This window comes from Monodon monoceros, unplaced genomic scaffold (genome assembly GCF_005190385.1).
Source record: "Monodon monoceros isolate NGI ecotype Baffin Bay Population unplaced genomic scaffold, NGI_Narwhal_1 Super_Scaffold_13, whole genome shotgun sequence".
NCBI classification, from domain to species: domain Eukaryota; kingdom Metazoa; phylum Chordata; class Mammalia; order Artiodactyla; family Monodontidae; genus Monodon; species Monodon monoceros.
Window position 1 is genome coordinate 48,745,410 of NW_021703769.1, and position 20,954 is coordinate 48,766,363.

At 60.3% G+C, this 20,954-nt stretch overlaps 1 protein-coding gene across 5 annotated transcripts; it reads left to right on the plus strand.

Moving 5' to 3' along the window:
• The first annotated feature begins 1 nt into the window (after position 1).
• PIGQ (phosphatidylinositol glycan anchor biosynthesis class Q) lies at positions 2–14,400 on the plus strand. 5 transcript variants are annotated; one of them, XM_029221703.1, is made up of 12 exons: positions 2–181; positions 2,669–2,732; positions 5,018–5,716; positions 7,528–7,659; positions 7,794–7,914; positions 9,428–9,554; positions 9,860–10,013; positions 10,149–10,260; positions 10,855–10,935; positions 11,483–11,597; positions 13,125–13,186; positions 14,011–14,400. In XM_029221703.1, the coding sequence occupies exons 3-12, from the start codon at positions 5,028–5,030 to the stop codon at positions 14,161–14,163; spliced, it is 1,746 nt and encodes a 581-aa protein (XP_029077536.1). In that variant the 5' UTR covers positions 2–181; positions 2,669–2,732; positions 5,018–5,027; the 3' UTR covers positions 14,164–14,400. The 5 variants fall into 5 exon arrangements, 4 of the variants coding, with proteins under 4 accessions (XP_029077536.1, XP_029077535.1, XP_029077534.1 ...); XM_029221702.1 differs by lacking the exon at positions 2,669–2,732 and having other exon boundaries at positions 69–181; positions 5,021–5,716; XR_003793289.1 differs by lacking the exons at positions 2–181; positions 2,669–2,732 and adding an exon at positions 1,311–1,616 and having other exon boundaries at positions 5,021–5,716; positions 13,125–13,865; positions 14,011–14,180.
• The last annotated feature ends 6,554 nt before the right edge of the window (positions 14,401–20,954 follow it).

Here is a 20,954-nt window from a genome sequence, read left to right on the forward strand (position 1 = left end):
CGGGCCTGGCCTCCTGTCTTCCTCCTGGAGAGGATTCAGACTTGGTCCACAGCCTGGATCAGCTGCCTCCCAGCCTCCAAGGCCCAAGAGGCCTGCGCTTTGGGGCTGGCAGCTGAAGCCTGGAGATCTTCAGCGTGTCGGGCCAGCTACCAGCACTTACCCAGGCAGGATCTCCCACCAGGTGCCGCAGCCCCAGCCTCCTAATCAGACAGAGGCAGGCAGGGAGGGTGTGGCTGGGCGGGCAGGGCCGGGCTGGGCTGGGCTGGGCAGCCTGGGCAGGGGCGCGGCCCTGCACTGTCCATCATTTTCAGAGGTGCCCCAGGTGCCAAGCCTCCTGAAGCTTCTCTGGGCCCAGCTGAGGTAAGGGGGGAGCAGAGGAGGGGCCCCCCCAGAGGTGCCCTGGGGTGACACATGGCTGAGTTGGAAGCCTCCATGCTCCTGGTCCACTTCTCCCATGTGACACTGTCTGAGCCTTCATTTTCTCCACTGCAAATGAGGATCAAACAGCTCCAAGCTCATGGGTGGGGTTGCTGGGAGAGTTCCGGGCAGTGGTCAAGTGCAGAAGAGCCCTCCTGTGAGGACAGACTCCTGCTGTTAAAAATAGCAGGAAAATGAGGCCGGAAGGGGTAGGGGGTGTGTGGGGTTACTCTGAGTCAGGAGCCCAGCCAGGCTCCTAGTTCCAGTGGGTGGTCTTCAGGGGAAAGGGCCAGTGCCTAGTCCTGCCCCTGGGGGCTGGTGAGGGGATGGTCTCAGGGGTCTGTGGTTTAGGCCATTGCCTGACAAGGTCCCCTCCATATGTCCCAGCCCCTGCAAAGGTGGGGCAGTATTAAGTGGGTCAGTGTAAGGAAGTGTGTGGGGCAGGTGCTCTGTAAACTTTAGTAGTTGCTGCTGGTGCTAGGGGTATTGTCCCCTGGAACAGGAGGGGCCAGGGACGCCTCCTGACCATCAGATCAGATGGCTTCAGACCCTGGGCTGGCCCTCCAACCTTCGTAGCTCACTTGGCCTCTACAGGGACTAGGGTGCAAAGGGGCCAGTCTGGGGCTGGGGTGGCAGCTTCTTCTGGGACCCCACCCAGGGCCTGGGGATCCTTTCACCCTGGGATGGTGGAGACAAGGTGAAGTCTGGGACCCTCAAATGTCAGGTCTACTGGATCCCTTAGATGAAGAAACCAGGCATGGGGGAGGTTTGGTGGCTGTGGGAAGGTGGGGAACTGGAAGGCAGGGGTGTTGGGGACACTGTGGGTAGACTGGAGGGGGAACAAAGATGCTGCGAAGGGGACAAGGACATGGGGGACAAGGACGTTGTGCACAGGGCATGGGGAGGACAAGGACGCAGGAGAGACAAGGGCGCTGCGCGCACGGGCCACCGGCTCCGGCGACCGGAACGTTGCGTGCACGGAACGCTCGGGCGAGGGCCGGGGGGCAGCCCGGGTGCCTTTGGGGCCGGACCGTCGCGCGGCAACGCCGGGAGCGGACGGAAATGGGGCTCGTGTCCCGCGGCGCCGCCGAGGTGGGGCGGGGGGCGGCGAGTGCTGTTGACCGCCCGGGGCCGCCCGACGCGGTCCCCAACCCCACCCCGACCCCGCCAGCTGAGGGCGCGGACCCGGGGAGCAGCCGGTGAGCAATCGGGGGGCGGGCCGGCGTCCTTGCGGCGCGACCTTGGGGAGCCGCCCCCGCCGGGCTGTGGGCCCCGACTCTTGCCGCGGCGGCCGCGGAAGCAGGGCCGGGAGCCCGAGGGTCTCCGGAGCCTCCTCCCGGAGACGGCGCAGGCCTTTTGCCTCTCGGAGCCTCTATTTCCTCATCTGTAAAATGGGGACGCCGCCGGCCGCCGGCCAGGGTGGGCCTGAGACTTGGGAGGGCAGTGAGGACCCGCCAGCCCCTGCAGGAGCCTGCCCTCCCAGCCCCACGGGCCGCGTGGATGCCCTGGCGGGGAGTCTGGACCCCCGCCCTGTGGGGTGAAGGGCGGCCGGCCGGTTCCCTCTGGCCCACCCCAACCCGGGTCCCTCTGTGGACCCTTTGGAAGGGCATTCATGGTCAGTGGAACTGGCTGTCAGAGCTTTACAGTTGTTCCTGACTGCAGTACAGGGCAAAAACCAGAGCCCTAGATTCGTGGGGAAGAGCATTCTTTACTGAATGCCTGTTGTTTTTTAAACACAAACACATGGAGTAACAATGAATTCTTGTGAGCTACTGAGGAGCAGTGACCAGGAGGCTCTGCAGAGGACGGTTTTAGCCATTTAGATGTCCCTGGCCAGTCATAACTGGGCTTTTGCCCTGAATCAGTTCTTGTGGAGGATGACAGGATGTCCACTTCACAAGGTAGATGGTTGAGTTCAGGTTATGCGGGGAGGGTCGTTCTAGTGACTGCATGGCCTGACTGATCTGGAATGGGCTGGGTCACAGGGAACCAGGTGTCATTCATAACAGAGGCAGCTTTCCCAGGCCTGTGCCCTTGTTTTTATCACAGTCTTTAAAGATGCACACGGCTGCGTGTTACTGCCCCGCTTTCTCCCATCTGCACCTCTGCTATCGATTGCCTCCTCTTTCATCTTTTCCTGGCTGTCTGATCTGAGCAGACTTCTTTGTGTTGGTCACTCCCAGAGGCTGAGGTAGTGGTGGGGATGGGAACTTACCCCGTGATTTAAGAGTTCTCTCTCACTACCCCACAGATGGGAACACCAACCTCTGCCCTCCGCTCTTCCCCAGACATGAGGAGCTTTTTTTTTCTTTAAGGTAAACTTTGTAGATGAAGCATAAAACACACAAAGAAAGTGCACAGATCGTATGTGTACAGCTCAGTGAATTTTCTGAAAGTGAACCCACCGTGTAACCAGCTTCGCCCAGAGCATCTGCTCACTGTTAGGCCAGTTGTATTTATTTTCTGACAGTAGCTCTGGGCAGTTTTCCTTAGCTCCTGTGAAAGAAGTCCCTGAGCAGGGTGTGATTGTGTCATTTGGCTGAGCTGGTGGGTGCCGACAGGCTGGTGCTGAGAGGCTTGGACCATGATGGCTGGTCCCCTATGGTGGTCACCAAGCGAGATGTACTGGGATCCTCACAGGCAGAATTGCTCTGTATCTCTGACGATGCCCGTGCAGAAGTGTCAGGAAGACAAGGTGGTCCTTGATGCCCTTGCTGATGGCCACAGGAACTTAGCCCCGGGGCTGCCTTTGGGCTCCAGCCTTTCCCCTGCTGACACCCATGTTGCCTGCCCTCTCTGGTCTCTGGGGGGGAGGGGTATTTGGGAGTCCAGCTACTGCTGGACTCAGAGGGATGCTTTTCAGTCAAAACCCACAGGTGGGAGAAGCCTCGCCCCTCCAGCCCCACTCTGGACTGCAGGGGAGGAAAGCGGCTTCACCAGTTGCCTTTTTTTTTTTTTTTTAAATTTATTTATTTTTTGGCTACATTGGGTCTTCGTTGCTGTGGGTGGACTTTCTCTAGTTGCAGCGAGTGGGGCTACTCTTCATTGCGGTGTGTGGGCTTCTCATTGCGGTGGCGTCTCTTGTTGCAGAGCATGGGCTCTAGGCGCGCGGGCTTCAGTAGTTGTGACACACGGGCCTAGTTGCTCCGCAGCATGTGGGATCTTCCCAGACCAGGGCTCGAACCCGTGTCCCCTGCATTGGCAGACGGATTCTTAACCACTGTGCCACCATGGAAGTCCTACCAGTTGCCTCTTAAGCCCTGGGCATTTGAGGCTCCTCCCACAGCCCCCCTGACCCTCAGGAAAGGGCTCCCTCAATGTCGCACCTCCCCAACATGTGTGTCCCTCTCTCTCCCCCTCTCTCCGAGGGCCTGTTGAGCACTGGGGCCTGGAGGACCAGGCTCAGTCTGAGGCCTGTGTCCCTCCCTCAGGTGTATCTCCAACTTGGGGGTCTTAGCTCAGGGCAGCTTCTCTGCCCTTTGTGCTGACACAGTGGGGTCGTTAGTGTCTAGGAAAGGGCGAGCTCCAAGGTGAACCCTCACCAAGGTGAACCTCCTCCCCGTCAGGCCCTGTCTAGGAGGGCTCAGGTGGGAAATGAGTTGCTTACTGAGAATCCGCATCCGCAGTGAGCTGACTCCTGTGCAAGGCAGGGCTCACAGTCCCACAGGATTCAGGAATTGCAGCTGCTTGGGGATGTTATTGCTGCTCAGAGGTCCTGGGAAGGCTGGTGTCCCCTCAGCCATTCTCCAGGGCTGGAGAACTTCTCCCACCCCCATTTCTAGAACACTGCCTGGTTGCGGGAATAGGTAGTCCTGAAGGAGGTGCTCAGCTGTGACAAGAGGATGGGGCTCCCAGGGAGGGATGGGCACAGCCGCAGGCTGGAGGGTTGGGATAGAAGCAGAAGCCCCATGGAGCTGAACCTGTTCCCTGAGCGCCAAGGCTCCCCCAGGGGGCTCACTGGGAAGGGAGGTGGGCTTTGGCACCAGGCATGTCCCCAGGCATCTTCTGGGGCACCTGTACCAATGCCCACAGCTGCCAGCGGTGTGGACGCATCTGATTTCCCTCAGCTCAGCGGCAATTTGTTTAAATGTTCATCTTTATTCTTGCTAGCTTAGTAAGTAAATCAAGGTTTGTTAGATTTTTAATTTAAATTACTTTAATTGTTAATGAGATTGTAGATTTTTCCATGTGCTACACATCAAAAACTAATCAGTTCCCTAAAAACAAAAATTAAACCCTTGTGCTCACCCCGGCACAGCCTGTGAGTGGTGCTGAGCAGGTCATGTGACCTCACCTGTATCAGCCTGCCTGTGTCTGGAGTGGGGAAGCGTTGCCCTGCCTCAGGGTAGGAATGGGAGTGGCCTGGGCCTGTACTCACAGCAGCCAGGGGCAGAGATGGATAGCTGGGCCCCCCTGCCAGCCTCGTGACCAGACCCAAAGCTGGGTCGTCCCCACCTATGGGCCCAGTGGCCACGTGGATGTGTCTGTCAGGGCCACCTGTTGGCTAGGACCTGCAGCCCTGGCACTGCCAGCCACCCCGGGTCCTCGGGGCACAGTGGCACCGGCAGCAGCTCTGAGCTGAGCCCCTCCTCTCTTCCAGCAGCCCCGGCATGGTGCTCAAGGCCTTCTTCCCCACATGCTGTGCCTCGGCAGACAGCGGTCTCCTGGTTGGACGGTGGGTCCCGGAGCAGAGCAGTGCCGTGGTCCTGGCTGTGGTGCACTTTCCCTTCATCCCCATCCAGGTCAAGGAGCTCCTGGCCCAGGTGCAGCAGGCCAGTCAGGTGGGCGTGACTGTGCTGGGCACCTGGTGCCACCGCCGGCAAGAGCCGGAGGAGAGCCTGGGCCACTTCCTGGAGGGCCTGGGCGCCATTTTCTCCCACAAGCCCTGGTTCCAGCTATGCCGGGAGAGAGGCAGCAAGTCCTGGAGCTGCAAGGCCACCCACTGGCAGGGGCCCGCCTCCCCTGCCGCCTCCGGCGAGGACCAGGTCATGCTTATTTTCTACGACCAGCGCAAGGTGCTGCTGTCCCAACTGCACCCGCCCACGGCCCTGCCCGACCGCCAGGCTGGGGACACCACAGCCAGCGCGGGGGGCCTGGCTGCTGTCTTTGACACAGTGGCGCGTAGCGAGGCACTCTTCCAAAGTGACCGGTTCGATGAGGGCCCCGTGCAGCTGAGCCACTGGCAGTCGGAGGGCATGGAGGCTAGCATCCTCGTGGAGCTGGCCAAGTGGGCAGCAGGGCCTGTCTGCCTGTTTCTGGCCTGCCTGCTGTCTCTCATCTCGGCTGCCAGCGCCTGTCGGTAGGTGCCCCTTGGCCAGGCGAGGGAGAGTTGGGCCCCTGAGGCCTAGGCCCACCCCTTGGTATGCAGGGATCATGGAGGCCCAGATGGCCCTTCTGAAGCTTACCGCTGCCCCTGCACCCCTGCTCTCATCCCACGCTCCCTCCGCACTGTAGCTCAGAGGACACCCTAGTGGTGGTTTCTGTTCTGGTGTCCCTCGCTCCTGTGGCAAAGCTAGGCTTCCTGGAAGCCCCTGTGGTTGCGTGGGACACACTGAGTAGGGATACATGGTGACCCTCAGACAGCTCAGGTCCCTGAAAGGAGAATTAGATGATGAACAGACCGGGTTGTTGCTGCGCAGGGGCCACTGTTTTCCTTGCTGGCGAGTTGCTTGTCCTTCAGACCCACAGGCCCACCTGCTTCCCTGGCCCCGACCTCGCAGGAGAGGCAGCCCTGGGAGGCTGTGGGACAGCATCCACTTGCTGTCTGTGGGGCTGGGGGCGTGGTCCCCAGCCTGGGCCGCTCTCTAGAATTACCGGAACACTCCTGGCTGCGGGCCTGGTCGAGGGATTTGTAAAAGCCCCTGGGGGCCCTGAGGATGCTGGGGCAGCACGTGGGTGTTCTGGCGAGTTAGCCACAGGACCCTCTGTCTGTGAGAAGCCACCTCCCTGGTGGCACCACCTGGTATGGGACAACTGTGCTGCACCCTGAGGTCCAGGGTTTCGGCTGTCAGGTTTGGGGACTGGCCTCGCCGGCTCACCAGGGGCTCTGGGAGCGCTTGGGCCTGTCGCTGCAGAGAGACCCCAGCAGCTATGTGCGCACACCACCTTGGGCTGTGGGGGCTGCTGGGTATCCTGTCCTGAGCGGTGGGTTTCAGAGCTTCACAGCCCCTTGGAATGAATCGTGTGAAAGTGTGTCTGGGCCTGGGTGCAACTTTGGGAAGAGAAATTCCTTTTGTCAGCTCTCAAAGAAAGCAAGAAAGGTTATGAACCGCTTGAGTGCCCCGAATCCCGATCTGCCCCTTAGGTAGGCAGGTGCTGGCTGTTGGCGGAGGTCAGGAGCCCTGTGACGTCCATGTGGGGCATGGCTGTTGCTGCCCAGGGCAGGTGCAGGTGCTGCCCAGGGCTGGTCTGAACCTCGGGGAGACCCTGCATGGGGGTCTCTGCAGCCCATGCGAGGCTGCCTTCCACTGGACTGGAATGGGGGGTGCAGTGCAGGCCACACTTCACTCTTGGAATTGGGTCAGAGTGGCTTGGCTGAGGACAGAAGCTTCAAACCTTCAAGGTCAAGACCTCCTTCCTCCCGAGGGCCTGAGCGTGATCACCTGGCGGCTCTGCACTTTGCACGAGCCCTTTAGGTCCCTCCTGCTGGCAGTGGGGCTCTGGGTGGGAGCCAGGCTCTGAGTTGCCATTGGGCGCTTTCTCCACCTTTGCTTGAGAACATCTCCCCTCAATGCCTTCATGTCTGTGAAGTGTCTGGTTCTTTCTTTGCTGTGTGAGAGATCATTCTCGTTGAGCAGTCAGGTCAGCTGAAACCCTTGACACGGACACCCGTCCGGCAGGCACTCAGCTTCAGTGCCTGGAGTCAGCACCTTGCGTTCCCAGTTGATGGTCGTGAGTGACCGCAACCCCCGCTGGGCTGCCCACCTGGGTCCTCCCCCCGTGTCCCCGCCCCGCTGAGTTCAGGAGTGTGGCTACTGGTATTTGGGGAGACTAGGGCCCTTCCTCTCTGCACGTTGAGGGATATCGGCCACGGCTGAGATGGCCCTCCCTCCCTGGTGGGCAGAAGAACCCCAGAGACCCGGAGGTCCATCCTTCTCCCCTCCTCCGCAGGGTGTTCAAGCTGTGGCCACTGTCCTTCATCTGGAGCAAACTCTCCACGTGCGAGCAGCTCAGGCACCGGCTGGAGCAGCTCACACTCATCTTCAGCACCCGGACGGCTGAGAGCCCCACACAGCTGATGAGGTGCGGGTCCTGCCCTGGTCTCCTCCCCAGACGCGCCACGGGCCCAGCCCCCTCCCCACAGCAGGCCTGCCCAAGCTGACCCTTTCTGGCCACGCCACCCTCACCACTCGCTCCCGTTGGACCCCTCCTTCCAGGAAGGCCAACATGCTTGTCTCTGTGCTCTTGGATGTGGCCCTTGGCCTCATGCTGCTGTCCTGGCTCCACAGGAAGGACCTCATCGGGCAGCTGGCTGATGCCCTCATCCCTGTGGCTGACGTAAGTTGGTTGAGGTGTACTTGAACACCTGTTTCCCAGGGTTGGGGGGCAGGACCCCTCCTGGGGGCAGCAGAGGCCCCTCAGCCAGCCAGAGCAGCTCACCCCTGACCCCAGACAAGTCCCGTAGGAGCTGCTGTGTCTTACAGAATAGGTGGGGCTATGTAGACCTGGGCCCTCCAGCTCCTGGCCTCTTCCTGCAGGTGGCCTGTCTGGAGCCCCCTTGTGTTGGAGACTTTTAGGGGGAGCCACCTCCCTGCCAGGCTCAGTGTCATGGCATCCCCATTGCCTCCCCACCGTGCATGACCATTTCTGCTCTCCTGGTTCTTCGGGGTGGCTCACTTTCGGCCTGGGCGCTCTGCACAGTCAGCATCACAGAGACCTTGTGTGCGTGCCGGTGTCTGTGTGGTCCAGCTCAGCCTCCCACCCTGATGCCTGCACCAGTTCTGCATCTCCCGTGCTGACAGCCAGAGGCACCAGCTCATCGGCTGTGCTCCTGAACTTGCCCTGCACAGTCTGTGTGCCGTTCCCAGGGCCTGGGCACCGCCCCAGCCTCCTCTCCCTTCCACAGTCATCCTCCCACTGTCTGTCCGTGCTGGCTCTGAGCCTTCATCTTCTTTGCCTCCTTCAGAGCCCCTGTCACTTCTATTGGGAGATTGTCTTCTTGCCTAGGGCAGCCCTTCTGGTCCCTCAGTGCCCCACCCCCCCGCGCCCTCTGCCCAGGCCTCTGTGGGGCTCCTGGCCCTGGCTGTGGTAGAGCCGCTGCGGCCTGGCTGCGAGGTCCTTGTGGGCTCAGCTGCTGCCTGCTGTCATCAGTGTCCAGGCACACGTGTGCACTGGGCCTGCTTGTGGCCAGGCCAGGACCCTGCAGGCAGGAGCCCCTACAGGCCAAGAGTCCCATAGCTTCTCAGGGAAGCCTGGCCCAGGAGGGAGGAGGGTGCTCTGCCTTTTGGCCAGCTTCACCCTAGGCCTCCCTTTTGCAAAATTGCTCAGAAATATAAATATTTAATTTAAAAATGAAAGCCTCTTCCTGCCGCCAAGCTCTTATCCTTTAAATATTAAATAAGGTCTATTTATAAAGAACATTCTGTTCCCCTTCTCACTGCTCCTGACACGGCAGAGGCCTTCACCCAGGGTTGGGAAAGGCCCGCATTGGTACGTGGGAGGGAGGTGGCAGACTTTGGGGCAGGGATGTCGGTCCTGTGGCCTCAGTGTTGGTGATGAGACCAGGAGTCCTGCAGGCCTGCCTCCCAGGGCTGGCACAGCTTTCCTCCTGGGGCGGCCAGGACAGTAGTTGGCCTCCCTGCTTGCTTGTGAGGGTCCCTGTGCTATCTCTGGTCCTCACTTGACATGGTTCTTCCCTCTGTGGGACCCTCCAGCACCCACCTCCTCCCCGCCCGCCTGCTACGGGGGCCCCTGATGGGCTTGACCCCCTCACTCTCACTCAGGGTCACCCAGATGGGTAACTGGGGTGGGGCAAGTTGATGGACGGTGTGGCCCTCATGTGTCCTCGCAGCGCGTGGCCGAGGAGCTCCAGCATCTGCTACAGTGGCTGATGGGCGCACCTGCTGGGCTCAAGATGAACCGGGCGCTGGACCAGGTGCTGGGCCGCTTCTTCCTGTACCACATCCACCTGTGGATCAGTGAGTGCCAGCGGTCAGGCGGGCCGCCTCGGGGTTTCACCCAGCCACTGACCCGCACTTTGGCTCCTGAAGCCCGTGCCCCCAGGGACATAGACCCTGGCTGAGGGGGGGCAGTGGGGCCCAGCCAGGCCCTGTCCCCTTGGTCTCTGCTTCCTGTTGACCCAGCATCCCGTGTGTGGAGCCTTGCTATGCTGTGCTGGCCACTCACAGTTTCCAGAAGCTTGGGCAGCCATCCTCATGATGGACTTGGGGGGGACCAGGACCTCCCTGGGCTCCCCCCTCAAGGCTGACCCCCATCCTACCAGGCTACATCCACCTCATGTCACCCTTCATTGAGCGCATCCTGTGGCACGTGGGCCTCTCAGCCTGCCTGGGCCTGACGGTCGCCCTGTCCATCCTCTCAGACATCATAGCCCTCCTCACCTTCCACATCTACTGCTTCTATGTCTATGGCGCCAGGTGGGTGTGCACCCCCCCCCACTCCTGCGGGCTGACCCAGTGCAGCCCCCCGAGCCCTGGGCACCACAGACAGGCTTCCGGGACCGGGTGGGCATGGGGTCACCAGCCCAGCTCTGATGGTACCACGTCCTGCAGGCTATACTGCCTGAAGATCCATGGCCTGTCCTCACTCTGGCGCCTGTTCCGAGGGAAGAAGTGGAATGTTCTGCGCCAGCGCGTGGACTCCTGCTCCTATGACCTGGACCAGGTACCGGCTCCAGCTCCAGTCCAGCTGCCCCTTCCGATGGGCTGGTGCAACTGCTCAGGCACCACAAGGGGCAGCCTCACTCCTGTTTTGCAGGGCTCCGGGGTGTATGGGGAGCTGCAAGGGGTAGGGTGTATGCAGGACCTCAGACAGGGCAGAACCTTGCCCATGTGGGGATGGACCCTGCTCTCAGGAGGCCGCGGGGCTGCAGGTGCTTAAGGTGACCTCGCCCAGGGCTTGGCTCTGGCTAGTCCCATTCGCTTGCTCAGACCTGACGCAGGGACCCTGAGTGCTGCCTTCCAGGACACGTTTTTTGCTGCCTAATTTTCACCACCCTCCTGTCTTTAGTGTACGGGCTGTATACCCTGTCAGCTGGTCTCCCCAACCCCTGTCACCCCATGTGTCACCGGGTCTGGAGGCAGGTGTCCCTCCCAGTACTGGAGAGAGCTGTCCTGAGTGGGCTTCCCCAAGTGGTCTCAGGAAGCTGGCAGGCGTTCCATCTCTGCTCAGTTACAGGATGGATTTAGTGGGATGGGTATCGGGTGTGCCCAGTGCTGGCAGGGCTGTCGCCGATGCTGGCATCCTTTCTCCCTGTAGCTGTTCATCGGGACCTTGCTGTTCACCATCCTGGTCTTCCTTCTGCCCACCACGGCCCTGTACTACTTGGTGTTCACCCTGGTGAGCCAAGTGCTGTGTACCATGGGGGTGCTGGGCGTGTCACCTGGCCAGTGGACCTAGCCCACGGTGCTTGGAGTGGTGACTGCTAGCAGCTGTGGGCAGGTCGTCCATCCCTGCCGGCCACATGGGGTGTGGCTGTTCTGGACTCTGGGCAGTGTGTGCTGGCCCTGGAACAGGCAGGGGTCCCACCCGCGGGGGACACCACCCACTACTGCTCTGGGACACGCAGCTGGGTTCACAGAGGGCAGGGGTCTCCCATGTTATGGGGAGGCGAGCACAGACAGCAGGAGGGGAGTGGCCCCCGGGTGGCTGGGCTGAGGGCCCAGTGGCATGTTTCCCTGGGTTGGAGCACCACCTCCTCTGACCTGGCAGCAGGGCAGACCGCTCTAGCCTGTGGCTTCCCTGCCTTCCTGTGCTCAGGCCTCAGGTTCAGGGCGGGGTCCCTGCCCTCCTCTTGGGACCCGTCAGGCTGTTCTGCTCAGGGGCATGCATTGTGGCTGTGGCCACAGTCCCAGGTCAGAGAACCTGAGCACTGTCTGTGATGCAGCTCCGGCTCCTGGTGGTCGCTGTACAGGGCCTGATCCATCTGCTTGTGGACCTCATCAACTCCCTGCCACTGTACTCACTCGGCCTCCGGCTCTGCCGGCCCTACAGGCTCGCAGGTAGGTCTGCGTGCTGGCTAGGCGGCGCACCTGCGGGCCCTGGATGCAGCCGTGTGTGGGGCGGGCAGGGAGGACAAGAACCTGGTCCCGGGGCCTGAGCTGGAGGGAGAGGCTCCCTGCCCTCAGGTTCAGAGGCCACACAGGCAGCCCTCCGCCTCCTCAGCCTCCCCTGTGATGAGTGTGGACGTTTGCTCTGAGGTCTGTCTGCAGTAGTCCTGTAGGTGGTGCCTGAAAGTGGCTCAGAAAAGACGTGTCTCGTGTGGTTGTGTGGAGCTGTGTGTGCCTGCTGGTGCCTCTCCTCCTGGAGGGGACCGGCCAGGGTGGAGGATGCCAGGCTGGCCAGAGCTGTGTGACAGGCGTGCCTCCCGCCCCGCCCCCAGCAGGCCACCACCTGCGGGGACAACACGCACCAGCTCAGCTGCTCCTGTCATCCCCTCTGCAGGCGATGCCCCTGTTTGCATGCTGACACCAGCCACGGGTTGGCCAGATGCCCCTGACAGGAGGCTGTCCCCACTGCAGGCCTAGGGAGGCCCGGCCCAACTGGTCACTGAGTTGTGGGTTGGCTCATCCGGTTCAGGGGCTTTGAACATAACAGGAAACTTGAGGAGTTGCTGGCACGGCCCCGGAGCTGACCAGCGTGCCCAGGAGGCCCTGGACTAGTTTGCAAACGGCAGCTCGGCCGCACGCCAGAGTTCACGGCTGCCGCTCCCAGCCAGTTCCGAGTCAGAAGACATGAATGTGCATGTTCCCTGGGCTTTGGGCCTTGAGTCTGCCCGCTGGATGTCCTCAAACCCTCTTTCCAAGCCACGTTCTCCACAGACCCCCAGGTGGCCCAGGCCAGGGGCCCGTGTGTAGTGCTGCCCATGCTCCCTGGTCCCCCAGCCCCCACCCACACTTCAGCACGCCTGGAAGCAGGCAGGTGGAGAGCCTGGACCCGGCACCTTCCTCTCCCAGCCCTCAGCTCACAGCTAGAGCAGAGTCCTTTTAACTTGACATAAAAGGCCACAGATGCCGCCTCTTCTCTCCACCGAGTTTGCCTTGGGGCCTCTTCATCAATTGATAATTAGCTCCTGTTTCTCCTTTCAAGAACCTTCCGCCTTGGGAATCCCCAGGCTTGAGAGCCCACACTGCAGGCCAGAGTGTGGTGGGTCCCTGAGTCAGCCGTGCGCACAGCAGTTGGAAGGCACTGAGATGCCAGCAGAGTGCCTACCACCCAGCAAGTGCCTCATCCACTCTGGGAAAACCCCCGTCCTACTCAGAAAGCAGCACAACCTGCCCGCTTTTCCCCGCCTGCTAGACCCACGGCTTTGGTCTCTCAGTGCAGTTCTGCAGGAGGCCCTGACGAGGGCCAGGCTGCAGCTCAAGGAGGCAGATGGGAAGGACGGGCTGGAGAGGCGAGCTGCTGCCCGGGCAGCCTGTAGCCCTCGGAATGCCGCTCGGAGCAGGAGCGCTGGTGGGGGCGGCCTGCAGGGCCCTGGGAGCCCTGGAAGGCCACCCTCCCTCACGGGGACCTTGCTCTCCTTACAGCCGGGGTGAAGTTCCGAGTCTTGGAGCACGAGACTGGCAGGCCCCTCCGCCTCCTGATGCAGGTAAGGCCTCCACACAGCCCTCATGCTGTTGCCCGCCATGAGGCCGCCCATGTTCTGAGGCATGTTCTGTGCCGCCCTGGGTGTGGGCCTCACAGGCCTGGGTGAGGTGCAGGCAGGAGGGCCCAGCAGAGCTGAGGGGTGGGGCCCGGGGGAGGCTCGCCCACCCCCAAGGCCTCTGGGCACCATCAACCTCTGTGCCTGGAACCTCCCCCAGCAGGGCCCATGTATGGGGTCCCGTATGCTGTGCCAGACACCCTCAGCCACCCAGGGCACCTGCCTGCTGGGCCTGCATCCCTGTCTCCTGCCCTGGGCCCCTGGGCTCTCCTTCCAGGCAGAATAGCAGAGACTTGGCAAAGGCCTCAGGACACACCTGAGGCCTACTCTGTTGAGCTCCTTAAGCAGTCTGGGGCCTGTCTTGCGGGAGGGAGCAGGCCAGGTGCCGGTGTTGCTGGATGCAGGTGTCCGGTTGGCCTGAGGGGAGAAGTCAGATGCTGAGGCAGCCGGTCCCTGTGTGGTTTTCTCGGGAGTGTCCTGAGTCCCACTTGAGGAGGCTCCAGGGAGCTGAGTGAGTCCTGGAATGGAGGGGTCGGTGACCCGCAGCCGGGCCAGAGCGGAGCCCGCCTGACTGTGGCCCAAGCCTGCCTCCCAAGCTGCTCACCCTGACCCCCGTGTACCCCAGGTGAGAGCGCATCTGGCACAGAGCTGGCCCTGCCCCATGGTTGTCCAGCCCAGGGACCCCCCACGCAGGCCTGCCGGTCCTAGAGAGCTGGACTCCCAGGGAGTTGGGGGCTGTGTCCCGCTGACCGCTGCCCTTGTGCTTCCAGATAAACCCCCTGCCCTACAGTCGCGTGGTGCACACCTACCGCCTCCCCACCTGTGGTTGCCACCCCAAGCACTCCTGGGGTTCCCTGTGCCGCAAGCTGTTCTTCGGGGAGCTCATCTACCCCTGGAGGCAGAGAGGGAACAAGCAGGACTGAGGGGCCCTGGCCACCAGCTGGCCCAGCACCACCTCCTGCCAGGGTGTCAGGGTAGCACATGGTCCTGCTCTTTGCCTTCCTGCCCCTGGTTGCCTGGGGCCTCTGCAGGCCCTGCCTGGGCCCTGCCTGCCACATCTCCTCCTGACTCTGAGGTCGTGGGAGTAGTGAGCAGGAGGATGCGGGAACGGCCAGCCAGGCCAGTGGCCGACGCTCCAGCACCAGCACATTTGCCTCGGGAACCCCCTGCTGACCTGCTGTGATGGCACGGTTAACCTGGTGCGCACCGGCCCCCCAGGCCTATCCAGGAGCCCCGTCCTGCCCCCCACCCCAGTCTATACCCAGGCCCTAGGAGGGGGTGCAGAGCCCTGCCTCTGCCCACCATGCCCGTTCCCAGTGGGGTGGGCTGGCAGGTCTTTCTGGCTGCTCATTGGCGCCCCATCCTGTCATGAGGTGGAGGGGATCCTTCCCAGGGTGCACTCAAGTGTCCTTGAGACTCTGGCCCCCCAAGCATCTCCTTCTCTGGGGGATGCCCTCCTGGGTCCCCAGTGCCTTCCAGCTGTCTCAGTGGAGCCACCGCCAGCCAGTCTGGGGGATCCAAGCCACTGCTGACCCCCAGCGCAGTCCAGCAGCTCCAGGAACCTGGGCAGCAGCGCCCCTCACGCCCTGATTCGCACAGGGCTTACTTGTTGATGCTCCTGGAGAGACTGCTCTGCAGGAGGAGCTGCCCTCAGGGCTTTGGGTGTCCCTGTGTGAAGCCAGGCCACATGGGGTGCCTGGAGCTGTCAGCAAAGACCCACGCACCCGGCTGCCCCGTTCCTGCCCTGTACCCCTGCAAATCTTCCATCTCGCTCACTGGCTTCTCCTGGGCAGATGCTCCTGCAGCCCCCAGGGAGGGGTCCTAGCACTCAGGCTGCATCTCCCTGCTGGCCACAGGCAGAATCTGAGTGTGGGTGTGAGCCCCAGAATCCCCAGGGGGAGGAAGCCTCAAGATGCGGGTGGCATCACATACGGTGTGTCATCGTGGAGTTGGAGATGTTCATGCTGTAGGCAGCGGGGCAGCACTCTCTGTCCATCCCAGGCACTTGGGACTGTCCACTTCTGCCACCCACGCTCCTTGGCTGTGGACCACAGTGGGAGGGGGCCTGGAGGAGTCCCCACCAGCCCAGGGTCAGGCAGGAGGGGTACTGGCTCTGTCTTTTCTGCTGGGACAATAAAACCTCCCACGTATTTGGAGTGTGTGCTCTGCCTTCCCATCACCACGTGGGCAGTGGGTCTGGGGAGGCGCTCCTTCTCCTGGGGTGGCGGGACAGCTGGCCCCCACTTTTTGTCTTGAGATGATTACCATGCCTGTTTCCTGTTTGTTGCCAAGCTGCGGGGCACTGGGCTCCCTGTCCCCTAGAGCAGGCCTCTTTGCAGGTCTGGTGTGTGTGTACGTAGGCTCTGGCCTCTTGAAGACGTCCTCGTGTGGACGGATGGACCCAGGGCCACTTGCTTTCCAGTTTTGGCCTTGCCGTGGCATGAGGAGCTCCCAGGGCAGGGCTGGGGGCAGGGCTGCAGACCTCTCTGGGAGCAGGGGTGAGCTCTGATATATATATTTGTCACCACCTGAAACCTGTGGACTCCACACAGGAAGGGGCTCTCCCTGATGGACTCTGCCTGACCTGCAGCCTCCAGGGACCCTCAGGTGGCTTCCTCTGTGCCTGCTGTACTGGCTATGGAGGCAAGGGGGTTGGAGCGCAAAGAGGTCACTCAGCAACTGCCAGGCCTGCATCACCACTGAGGGTCAGCAGAGGGCCCCACATGGCTCCTGGTGGGCAGGACCACACCCCAGAGCCTGCTGAGAAGAGCCTCCATCACCTGCATTTCTGGGGCCACCTTCCCAGTCACTAGATGTCAAGACACAGAGATGGCCCATGGGGCCTGCCTCACCTCCCGCTGAATTCTCTCCCCTGCTCCGCCCAGCCTGCTGGGCAGTGGTGGCTGTGTTCCAGGCCTTTTCTGGCAGCTGTCACTCTCATGCCAGGTGCGGGGCTGCCTGCCCATCTCCCAAGGGCCAGCCCAGGCCTGGCACCAGAGCTGGCCGAGGGAACAGGGGTCACTCCAGCCACTAGCAGCCACCAAGACGTGCCACCTGCATGTCCTAGGCTGCTCCTATCCTGTGTGTCGTCCCTGGACCTGTACAGCCCTTGCCTAGGGACAGCCTTCATCTGTGGCCCCTCATCCTCAACCCAGGGCTCTGACCACTCCTGCCACGCTGACCTGGCAGAGCCTTGTCCTACAACTTCTCCGAGGCTGATCCTCAGGCTGCCCTGAAAAGTGGATGATTCCCCTTTCAGCTGGGGCCACCACCTCCCAGACAGGTCCTCACGGCCACCCACAGAGAAGGGCCCTGTGCTCTTCCAGTGTGGAGACAAGCTCAGAGAGGGGCGGTGAGCTGCCGAAGCAGGCGGTCTGAGCCACATAGTTCACTCCCGCCAGCTCCCTCCTGTCCTTGAAAACTTACTTTGATGTGATTTCAACTCAAAGAAACAGCTAGCACATCACAACCTTCAGCAGATTCCCTGGGGCTAATGTTCTGCCACAGCTGCTTTTTCGTGCTCGTGTTCTAACTTTTCTAAACCGTCTGATCATCAGTTGGCCCTAATTGTGCTCCCGAGATGCCCAGTGTATATCTTGTAAGGCCAAGGACTGACCTGTGTAACCAGGGCATGGCAAGGAGCATGGGTGGGGCCACCTTGCTTCCCATGCTCCTGGGCACCAGTCTCAAGAACCCTTTGCCCTCAGCCACCCCACAGCCCGTCTCTGCCTTTCCCAGCACTGGGGTCCTCAAAGATCCAGCCGGTCACTTGGTAGCCTGTCCCTATGTGGGGTTCGTCTGATGATTTTGAGATTCAGCTCCTGTGCTCTTAGTGGGAACATGTAAATGCCGCTGTGTCCTTCTCAGGCATTGCCTTGGGAGGAACACTGTGTCTGCCCAAACCAGTGACGTCAACCTGACCCACCAGGTTCTCTGCAAAGCTACTCTCCCTTTTACATAACAAGTGATTAGTACAGAGATATTTTCAACCATGTGACCGTCCCGTCCCTCCTCCCCCTCTGGCCCACTAGCTGGCAGCGTCCACCATTGATTCTTGCCGGGTGCACACAGCTTTCCACGCCCTCTGCCTGTAGGACTTGAGTGGGGCCTCTCCTGGCAGCAGGCCTGGACTGGGGGTCAAGTAACTGACACTTGTGTGAGAGCTCCTAGGGCACCAGGGCCAAGGTCTGTTTGCCCCAATGGGTGGTCCCCAGGCCCTTCTGAGTGGACAGCTTTGGGTATCCTGGAGTGGGGGGAAGGAGACACCCCAGACCACTCGTTTGTTCCCTCCTGGACAGAGGCTGAGTCTGGAGGCCTGGCCCCCATCCTCGCTCGGAGACAGTGGGTGTGGGAACTGCAGGGGAGACTGTCAGGGCTCTTCACCAGACACCTCTGGGGCCTCCAGAGGGACTCAGAGTAACCCTCGACCACCCAACACCTGGGCGCCTCGCAGGGCTGACCCAGGACCTGCGAGCGGAGGGCTGTCCTGGGCTGCTTTGTCCTTGGCCTGAGGTTCCTCCAAGGTCCCCTGGGCCAGGCCTGGCACTTAGTGGGTCCCAGAGCGTCCTTGCAGAAGGGCATGCAGCTACGTTGGAGGCCAGCTCCTCCACCCACAGGGCCTCCTGGACAGCAGGGAATGGCACCCCTCCAGCCATCCTTCCCTTGACTGGGCCCCACTGCCCCAGACCCTGTGGGTTCCTGCGGTGCCTTTCTGCTCTGAGGTTGGGAAGTCGTAGGTCAGAGGGAACCGGAGCAGCACAGGAAACCAGTAAATCAGGAGGACAGGAAGCACCTGACAGGTTGCTGAGTCTTGCTCCCAGGATCAGACTCCGTGGACAGGTTCTAGGGATGGTCACGCCTGCTGCACAAGCTGTGCTGGGAAGGACCCAGCCGGCCTCACTTCGTCCCTGGTGATGGAGAACCAGGCGGCGGGGCCTACAGCTGCTGGAGCCCCTTCGGGGGAAGTCCTGATGTACAAAGGGTGCTTTTGGTTTAAATTCTCTGCAAAGTGGAATGATAATAGTTTCTCACCCCCCATCCCTTCTGGGCAGCCTCAGAAACCGAGGACATGTCAGCCCCACATGGCTTCCAGCCCCAGAGAGGGGCCTCAGTGACTTCAAAGCAGGGAGTAGGCAAAGCTAGGCTGAGGCAGGCTCCAGCTTGGGTGTAGTGACCTCTGCCAGAGAGGCTGCCTTGGCCGTGGTTGGGGGGTGGCAGGTGGTGGGGACTCAGCTCCCCGCCCCCACCAGCTGAAGGCTAACAAGACTCTGCCCACTGGCTGTCGTTGCTGTAAACACTGTGCTGTGGGTGCATGTGCCCTTTCTCTTTTTTTTTTTAATAAATGTATTTATTTATTTTTGGCTGTGTTGGGTCTTCATTTCTGTGCGAGGGCTTTCTCTAGTTGCGGCAAGCGGGGGCCACTCTTCATTGCCCAGGCTCAGTAGTTGTGGCTCACGGGCCTAGTTGCTCCGCGGCATGTGGGATCTTCCCAGACCAGGACTCGAACCCGTGTCCCCTGCATTGGCAGGCAGATTCTCAACCACTGCGCCACCAGGGAAGCCCCATGTGCCCTTTCTGTACACGCTGGGGGCCATGTCTGCTGTAAGCCATCATCCAGGGTTTGGCCACTCTGTGGATTACGAATGAGCAGGTGGCCTTGCCCATCCCTGGCCAGCCTCTGCTCTTGAATGTCCCAGAGGGCCAGGAGGATACCAGGAGAGCCTCTCCCTGAAGGCAGGTGAGAAAGGCCCAGGTGCTTGCTGCCCACCCAACAGAGGGACCAGCTCCTCAGGAAGCCTCCCCGGGCACCCCACCAAAGTGAAACAGCAGAGTCCACATGGCTCACTGCCCAATGAGGGTTATCTGCAGCTTGTGGGGGGTGGTCACTCGGTGTTGTGCCCTGCCCATGCAGGGGTCTGCTCTCTATGAAGACCACTTGCTGCTGGAGACACAGCCCAGGCTCAGTGATCCCTTGGGAGGAGTTCTTGCTGCCCTGTTTCTCGCCTGCTGGACAGATGTGCCAGCCCAGCTGTCCTTGGTGCAGCCCTCGGGGCCTGGTCACTATGATGATGTGCCTGTTCTCTCTGCACAAATCTGCTTTTTAGGGAGCCCCAACCCACACGTGGCCTCTCCCTAGCACGCACCCTCAGTGCCTCGTCCAGCTGAGTCTAGTGGCTCAGCTTGGACAATGTATCCTTTTGATTGATTTATTATTTTTAACAGCTTCATTGAAGCATATTTTACATATTATAAAATTCACCCATTTCAAGTGTGCAATTCAAGGATTTTTAATAGCTTTACCAAGTAGTATAACCATCACCAATTTTAGAACATTTTCATCACCCCAAAGGGAAACAGGGTACCACTAAGCAGTTACTCACCATTTCCCCCTCCCCCAGGCGCTGGCAGCCACTAATCTACTTTCTGTGGATTTGCCTATTCTGGAAGTTTCACATAAATGAAATGTAGCAAGTATCAGCACTTTACTCCTTTTTATGGATGAAAATCCATTGTGTGGATAGGCCACATTTTGTTTATCCATTGATTTGTTGATGGATGTTTGGGTTGTTTCCACCTTTTGGCTATTGTGAGTAATGCTGCTGTGAATATTCATGCACAAGTTTTTGTGTAAATGTATATTGTCATTCCTCTAGGAGAGGAATTGCTGCATTGTATGGTACTTTTATGCTGAACTTTTTGACTTACTAGTTGTCAATTACATGTCATATGTGAATATGTTCTCGTGAAAATGTTATCAATGACGAGAACATCACTCTCCACCTCCATCCCCAAAGGAAACGATGCTGTCCATTTGGTGAGCATCATTCCAGGTTTTATCCTGTGCATACATTATATTTTGTTATATGTAAATCTAGAATGAAATGAATTAAGTTTTTAAAGCATAATCGTTGAAGTTACACTGAATATACTGTACTATCATTTGCTTACTTGTCTTCTCAGGTCAGCATTGCCTGCATCTTACCTTGTTCATCGAAGGGGCTGCGTGAACCTGGTTGATTTCATGGCACCCTATCGGGGGCTCCAGATGGCTTCACTACTTTCACCATCACCACAGCGCTACAGTGAAATTCTTTGAGCTAATATCTGAGAATTTCTCCAGGCTCAATGAGATACGGAATTATTAGGCTGTTCAACCAACCTCCCAGAGAGCTGTTCCCCACATCCTGGCCCACATGCGACATTGCCAATCTAATATGAAAAGGGTATTACTTTGCTTCACTTTCCATCTTGCAGAGTAAAACTGTATCTTCGCACGACTTCATACGCTTTTCATAACCCATCCATTCTGTAAACAACCCCAAAGTCACTTGCTCCTCGAGTGCCCCTGGTCAAGCCTCAGAGCCTTACGCCCTGACCCTCTTCCTGGGCCCTCCTGGGTCCCCCACTCGGCCTGACCCCGATTCTTCCCCGGGTAGGAGGCTCAGAGCCGGTGCTGCCGTCGTCTCTGGAGCTGGAGGACCACCAGCCCACTGACCCCGACGTTCCGCAGCGTCGGGCTTTCGGAGCCCCGCTGTCACCTGCAGGCCTCGCCCAAGGGAGGGGCAGACGAGGGGCCAGAGCAGAGCCGCCGAGCTGGGGACCCTACGCCCCCGCCAGCACACATGCGTCACCCCGCCGCCACCTGCGCCCCCCTCTCCGCGCCCGCTCCCACCTTACCCCACCGCCCCCACCTTACCCCACCGCCCCCACCTTA

Bases quoted from the DNA above. Each gene is read 5' to 3' on its own strand.
- PIGQ (XM_029221699.1), top strand. From the start codon at position 1,315: ATGGGGAGGACAAGGACGCAGGAGAGACAAGGGCGCTGCGCGCACGGG. The intron at 10,014-10,148 runs GTGGGTGTGCAC...CACGTCCTGCAG, and splicing joins TTCTATGTCTATGGCGCCAG to GCTATACTGCCTGAAGATCC. The intron at 13,187-14,010 runs GTAAGGCCTCCA...TTGTGCTTCCAG, and splicing joins CCCTCCGCCTCCTGATGCAG to ATAAACCCCCTGCCCTACAG.